At 45.6% G+C, this 7,850-nt stretch overlaps 1 protein-coding gene across 1 annotated transcript; it reads right to left on the bottom strand.

Moving 5' to 3' along the window:
• Positions 1-4,082: 4,082 nt before the first annotated feature.
• LOC138961119 (uncharacterized) lies at positions 4,083-7,452 on the bottom strand. Its single transcript, XM_070332720.1, has 2 exons — positions 6,508-7,452; positions 4,083-4,436 (listed from the first exon to the last, which is right to left on the bottom strand). The coding sequence occupies exons 1-2, from the start codon at positions 7,450-7,452 to the stop codon at positions 4,083-4,085; spliced, it is 1,299 nt and encodes a 432-aa protein (XP_070188821.1).
• Between the last annotated feature and the right edge of the window lie 398 nt (positions 7,453-7,850).

Raw genomic sequence — 7,850 nt, 5'->3', positions numbered from 1 at the left:
TGCACGAACACGGGTCAACCTAGATAGACGGTATCCATGACCCACCCCAGTGTCATTACTTTGCACTTTCTTTCTTTACTTTCTTTCTTTGGTGTTTAACGTCGTTTTCCACCACGAAGGTTATATCGCGACGGGGAAAGGGGGGAGATGGATAGAGCCACTTGTCAATTGTTTCTTGTGAACTCACAAAAGCACTAATCAAACATTTGCTCCAGGGGCTTGCAACGTAGTACAATGTATTACCTTTCTGGGAGAATGCAAGTTTCCAGTACAAAGGACTTAACATTTCTTACATACTGCTTGACTAAAATCTTTACAAAAATTGACTATATTCTATACAAGAAACACTTAACAAGGGTAAAAAGAGAAACAGAATCCGTTAGTCGCCTCTTACGACATGCTGGGGAGCATCGGGTAAATTCTTCTCCCAAACCCGCGGGGGGTACTTTGCACTTAAAAGATCTCGATCATACTGCCAGAAGTGCAAGAAGAAAACCGACCAGAGTTTCCAAACAATGGAGCAATACAGTAATGAAAATGAAGAAAACAAGAAATTCCTCCGAGGTAGGAAAAACACCCCCGTCCTTACCATTCTCACTGCCACCAACTGAGAAGGTTATTTCCCTTTGACCATTAATATGTCCCTCTATAAGTCCTTGTAGAATCTTAATCCACCAATAACTCCCTAACCGTGTGTTTGACTGGTCCCAATTTTTGTAAGGACCGTCTCAGGAATGTATAGAACCTGTTCACCAAGTTTGGTGACGATCGGTCCGTTCATTCTTGAGATCTATATGCGAACACAAACACACAAACACACAAACAAACACATCGACCGAATCCTATACACACCCCTATACCGGGGGTGTAAAAATCGGTGCCGGTTTGTGAGATGGTTAACACAAACAGAAAAGAACATGTAACTGGTTCTTTACTCTTGGACATTGTGGAATGTCGTTGTGTTATAACTTTTCGTTGAACAGGGAAGACATGCAGAATGTTCATAACAGGGAAACAACATACCAATATGTAAATAACATGTAAACACATTTAAGTACACAGCAAACTACACAACTTGGCCTAGAAGCAACAGCACTTTTTGGTCCCATTATTCATAGTAAAGACGATACTCCATAATACTTGCGCACGTATATACATTGGAATACAATCGGGAGTAACAAAATAAGGAATGTTTGTAGCAACTATTGCGAAACACATACCGGATATGAACAGATCTTTTGTAACGGAAGGAAATTTATACCTTGCGATTTTTTTTATATAAGATGTCTTGGAAATTCTGCACAAATTGTACATATTTCAAACATTGAGATCTGATTAATACGGTATGCAATCGTGAAATACAAGCTCAACCTGGGCTGAAATACTTTATGGAATGAAAAGTGTAGCGCATTAGGCAAAATCCTGACCAAAAAAACATGAGATCGTATTAAAATAACACACGCACATGCACACACGAACGCACGCACGCACACGCACACCCATATGCGCGCTCTCTCTCTCTCTCTCTCTCTCTCTCTCTCTCTCTCTCTCTCACACACACACACACACACACACACACACACACACACACTCATTCACATAAAAAATATATAAACGGCTACCCAAGCGTTCTTCATAAAAATTATGTACTGATTTTTCACAGAAAAATGAAACAAGCACAGAAAACTTCAAACAGTCCAAGCTGAAACCAATACCTTTGACAAGTTGTAGGTTTGGCTCTGATTTCTTTCCTTTCAGAAATCAAAAAGGAAAATTGACAGGAAAAAAACAATCAGAAAATAATGGCAAATTTGTAAACCAAATCTTTCTTAAAGTAGCAGTCACACATCAGTAAAGATCTTCCCCAGCAATGACACTGAAGGACAAAGTGTGTACGCTGACTGTCGTTAAAGTGCCAGTCACTGGCCGATTAATATGCCAATAATGTGTTAATGGTCATGTACGCGAGCGCCCAAATTTCTCAAGTGACTGAAAAAGAACACTAGAAATTCAGTACTGGCATTGACATTCACACCCAATCGTTGCTTTCCTCTGTGGGTTGATTGTCGCCACGCCCCATAACGTACGACACACACGCTGGCTTGGAGTCAAGACCCGCACTGCCACGCAATGCAACCTGATAAACACCGCTTAAAGTTCTCTACCTTGAGTTGTTTCTTAGACACCCTTCGTTAAGCACACACGCACTAAATGGAGTGGAAAAAAAAAGAGAAATTCAAATAAAAAAAGAAGGGGTGGGAAAAAGCGAGAAGTCTGTAAAGTAAAGGGGAGGAAGAACAATAAAATAAAATAAAAATTAAAAAACGCAAACCGCAAACGACTTTTGCACGTGCATGGACAACTGAAGTGCACCACCAACAAAATCAATCGCTCGTGCAAAATGTCTCAACCAATCAGAGACCGCCGTTCGTGTCACGTGGTGTGTCACCTGTTGACGTCCCGCGGTTACGTCAATTGATTTCCACCCCAGATTGTGACCGCGAATGAGTGCAGCACCACACCGCGGAGATGCAGATTGGAGGCGGCGTGTGCATACAACAAGCATCAATTGTCTCCCCCTGGTCGTCACGTCACGCTCACTGACGCCTGACACTCACTAGAGAGGGTAAAACCGTGGCACGAACGTGGACAAGAACCTCTTATGTCTGCAGAATGGAGTCAAGGCGCAAGTATATTAAGTAGCATAGGGGGGGGGGGGGCGTTTTTCCTCTCCTTTTCCTTCTCCTTTTTCTCTTTCTTTCTTCGATCAATGTCGTTCAATTTGAGTAAACACACACTGAGACCTGTCATCACAAGCAACTTTGTAGCAATGCGACAGGTTCTTGGATAAGTTTGTGTTCCGATTTAAACTCCTCTGATGCATTTAGTCCTGGGGTGTGAACGTCACTCGTCGCGGAAATAACGCTGCGGTTGTGAGATCTCAGTAATAACTCTGCCTGTGAGACCCCCACAGCATAATGCCGACGTCTGTCTGCAAGATAAATGAATAAATTATGACGCAATGTCGAGGTAGCGAGGGTAATAATATCATATATTGCACTTTTAAGCACACTATTGACATTATATTACAATATGTTTTTCATTTGCATGCACCCCAGTCGATCTGGAAGCAGGAAGCAACACTACTGCGGTATTGAATTTGCTTGCGGTTATTAAAGAGGATAGCCAAGGGCAATACCAAAATAAAGAAAAACGGACAGACAGACAGAGATAGGGACACACTCACACACATCCAGACCGGCACGGTGGCCTAGTGGTAAGGCGTCCGCCTCGTGATCGGGAGGTCGTGGGTTCGAACCCCGGCCGGGTCATACCTAAGACTTTAAAATTGGCAATCTAGTGGCTGCTCCGCCTGGCGTCTGGCATTATGGGGTTAGTGCTAGGACTGGTTGGTCCGGTGTCAGAGTAATGTGACTGGGTGAGACATGAAGCCTGTGCTGCGACTTCTGTCTTGTGTGTGGCGCACGTTATATGTCAAAGCAGCACCGCCCTGATATGGCCCTTCGTGGTCGGCTGGGCGTTAAGCAAACAAACAAACAAACAAACAAACACACATCCAAACAGAGACGAATGGACACACAGATTAACCAACAGACAGAAAATAGGCGAGTGAAGTGTAAACTGAAGCGTTCCACTTTTGAACACACTTGTTGTAATCAGTAGGAAACACAGTGTCGCATAACAGTGTTTAGTGTTAAGGCCAACGACAACAAAATAGTCTGTTTACGGTAACATAGGCACACAAAAAAATAGGGTCGGTAGGTCGGGATTTTTTTTTTCTCCCCCAAAAACATATTTTTAAGTTATTTTGCTAAATTAAACAGACTTTTTTTTCCCCAAATGCCAAAAAAAAAAGTCTAGGGTCGCGCGAAAAAAAAAGGGTCGGTCGGGATACCGTAAACAGACTTTTTTTTTTGGTGCCTAACCATGTGTGCTACTTTTGCAAGTAGATCTATTTACCATGTCAAACGTGTTCAAAACTGTAATAAAAAAAGGTGTTCAAAAGTGGAACACTTCAAACTAGAGCTTAGATGCACCGCACTATAAATAGTCCACTGACCTTAGAACCAGTTGCTGGCAAACTCCAGCAGATCCTCCTCCTCCGTGCTCAGATGGTCATACGTGGAGCACGCGTCATCAGATCCCCCGGGACTCCTCCCTCCCCCTCCCGCAGACGACTGCGGCGACGACAATATCAACGACGCCGACGACGACAAAGCGAGGGAAGAGGAGGCGGCGGAGGCAGCGATCTCATGCAGGCACGCCGATTCGAGTTCCATGCTCTCTACCTTGATGAGGGGGTGGAAGGGGTTGTTGTCGCCGTCTTTGGTGGTGATGCCCGAGGCAGCCTGTCTCTCCTTGATCAGCGTGTGAAGCTTGCGGATGTATTCTATAGCTGCTCGCAGCGTCTCTACCTAGAAAAGGAGACACGGTAAGTTAGATGAGTTTTGCTGTAAATCGTAAAAATCTGGTCAAATAGAACAGAGAGGCAGAGAGACGGACAGATAGACAGACAGACTGACAGACGGACGGACAGACAGACGGACAGACAGACACAGAATAAGCTGCACTGAGGCAGTCAGGCAAACAGACAGACAGGGATAGACACGAAGAGAAAAAGAGAACAGACGGTATCAGAATGCAAAAGAGTAACGAATGGTATGAAATGGGGAAGAGGGGGGGGGGGGGGGGTAGCTCAGTTGGTAGAGCCCTGCACTTGTAAACCTGGTGTTCAAATCCAGGCCGATACGGACACGGGTTAACTTTATGTGCGGGCTCGGAGACGGTATCCATGTCCCACCTCCCAAAAAACAGCGGTCATTCTGCCATATGTGCAGGTGGCTGGTTGCACCTAAACATGCACACACACACCTTAGTAGCGCGATTCTTGTTGCTGCTAGCTTTCCACCGGGAGAAGGCAGCCCGAATGGTGTAGTGGTGTAGTGTAGTGTGTAGGTGGAACTCTCACACACGCATACAACACGTACTAACACAGCTAGTGTGTTTCAGAAAACTGTAAGGGTTCTTTTCTTTGGAGGTATGGTACATTGCTTACATGGATAATCGTGCAGCCATCTTGTCTACCGGGTCTGCCTTAATACCGGAATCTAGTAGAACTACATTATCACTGGCTTACAACTATCAGGTACAGAAACCAGTTTCAGATTGAGGACACTACATCCCTCCTTACCTTAGAATTAAACTTCATGCTTATTCAATAATTATACAAAGATTACTTTATCGAGCTGCTGCATAATTCTGAAATAATTCATCATTGGCTTTCTGTAACATTAACAATGCTTTATAGCTGTTCATTGAAATAATTGACCAACATGATTATGACTTGAATCATACACTGTTAGATATCAAACAGAATGTCATGTTCTATATTGTCAATAAAAACACTTGATGGTGATTCACTTGATATGAACTTCATGTATTGTTTATCGTCCGGAATGTCACTCAGCGTTTCCTCAACACAGGTTATTTATACATTGATTAAATTGACTAGAATGGGAGATTACAAACACAGGGTGACTAGACGTCGAAGTAATACTGAAAGGTTCAGCTTAGCTGCAATCAAGTCATTCGAAAACCGAAAATTGCTAGAAGAAAATAAGAAATGATTACTGTCTTTCTGTCTGGATTTTCCTTCTAACTGAGACTTTACATTATGCAAGTTTTGATTGTTCAGGGAACATAGTCCTTGAGGTAATGGGGTTTCTTGCGGATTCTCTGTGAGGGGTTGCTGGTACTGTCATCACTGGAGTTGTTGGGGTCTTCTTCTTCTCTCCCTTCTTCATCAAGACGCTGTGGGGGGTCTATTGTCTTCTGAGGTGCAGGCGGGACTATTTTGAAAAAGGATGAATTTCTGGTGACTTGCCGATCATCAGAAGCAGCAGTCAGCATGGAGCCCTTCTTCGCTGTTACTTCCAGGGGTGCTGGGTAGTAGTAGGGCGTCAGCTTGGAGTCTCGTTTCTGTTGTTGTTGGTAATATTGCATTGAGACCAGTCATCAACAGTTCAAACCTTGCCAGCCACTTCTTCCATCTTGTGCCAGCTGTCGCCTCTTCCGAGTGCACTGGAAATTTGTCAAAGTGGGGAAGTGCTGTAGCCATTGTTCGCCGACGCACGTGGTGTTTTGAAGTGCAGAACGATCGAATTTGTTTACCTGCTGTAAGTTCGAAATCCTCGTCGCCATATGTAGTGGTGTAGTGTAGTGTGTAGGTGGAACTCTCACACACGCATACAACACGTACTAACACAGCTAGTGTGTTTCAGAAAACTGTAAGGGTTCTTTTCTTTGGAGGTATGGTACATTGCTTACATGGATAATCGTGCAGCCATCTTGTCTACCGGGTCTGCCTTAATACCGGAATCTAGTAGAACTACATTATCACTGGCTTACAACTATCAGGTACAGAAACCAGTTTCAGATTGAGGACACTACAAATGGGACACTAATAAAGTAAAGTAAATGAAATACCTTGGACATCTTCCTGTTCTTGCTTGTCGCCCTGGCCCCGCCCCCGTGAGGAAGGTGATCTCTGAGCGTGGCGAAGGTCGTGTTAATCAGCTTGACCCTGTTCCTCTCCCTTTCGTTCCTCCGAGCAACCGCCACGGCAGGGACCCTCCCTAGGCCAGCAGCCCCCTCATCTCCCCCTCCCTGGGACAGGGGGAGTCTGGGGCTCAGGTCACGCGGGTAGAAGCCCAGCGCCATCTCGTCTATGGTCGTTGTTGCGGCCGTGGCGTAGCTGATGTTGAAGTTGTGGTCGAGGTCGCCGTCGTGGTCGGAGACGGGGTTGTGGTTGAAGTCCAGCCTCCTCTTGCAGTGGGAAGGGGTCAGAGTCTTCCCCGGGGAAAGCGAGGCGGGGAAGTGAGAGGAGGAAGGGGAACGGGAGTAGATGTGAGGAGACAGGGGGTCGTTCTCTTTCAACCTCATCTCTCGCTTGGTGGCAGACGGCATGGCGTTGTTGCCGAGGCGATGATGGCTTTGTGGGTAGTAAGGCGACGACGATACCGACGAAGGAGAAGACAGCATCAGGGGCGACGTAGGCGCAGGAGACGCCGCCGACGACGTAGGAGAAGCGGCGAACATGCAGGAGATGAAGGAAGAAAATTGCCGCTTGGGAGATTCTGTGGCCTGAGGGCTTGCCATCACTCTCTCCGCGCGGCGTTCCAACTCTCTCTGTATCTCTTCTCTCTGTTGGAGACGACGCTGCTGCTGCTGTTGATGCTGCTGTTGATGATGACGGTGTTGGAGGTGATGGTGACGGTGATGAGAGTAGTACCCCGAGGCGGGCGATAATGTGTCCAACGAATCATACCCGCCACAGTTCTTCACCGGGGACGGGTCGCTTTGGCGGCTGTGGTAAGGTGATTGAAGCATCTCCCTCGAGACGCGTTCCATCATGGTCGGACTAAACTCCATGTTTGTCTTGCCCGAGGTGCAGAGTGGTACAAAGTCCCGCCACTGTGCGAACTTAGCACACAGATCGAGTGGCGAAAGATTAGTTTAATTACTGCTTGGGTGGCGGAAGATATCCTCAAAGGTATCGCACACTTCAATAACGCACACAGTGTGATATTATATGATTGATATCTGACAGTCAAGACAATTCAAAGTAGCTGTATTAAGGTATTCCCTGAAGACAACTTGAGAAGAAGAAACACGGAGATTTAGCAGCTCACACTTCTCAGTGAGATCAACCCGTGTGATAAGGTTTCACTACGGATAGCCAACCAATACACAAGGTGTGATATCAGATTGATATCAGCCAGTCAAGTGAGATCAACACTATTAAGGTACGGTGGTCACTTCGGTGCAGC

Source organism: Littorina saxatilis, linkage group LG3, assembly GCF_037325665.1.
Source record: "Littorina saxatilis isolate snail1 linkage group LG3, US_GU_Lsax_2.0, whole genome shotgun sequence".
NCBI lineage: Eukaryota > Metazoa > Mollusca > Gastropoda > Littorinimorpha > Littorinidae > Littorina > Littorina saxatilis.
This window is presented reverse-complemented; position numbering and strand designations above follow the sequence as displayed.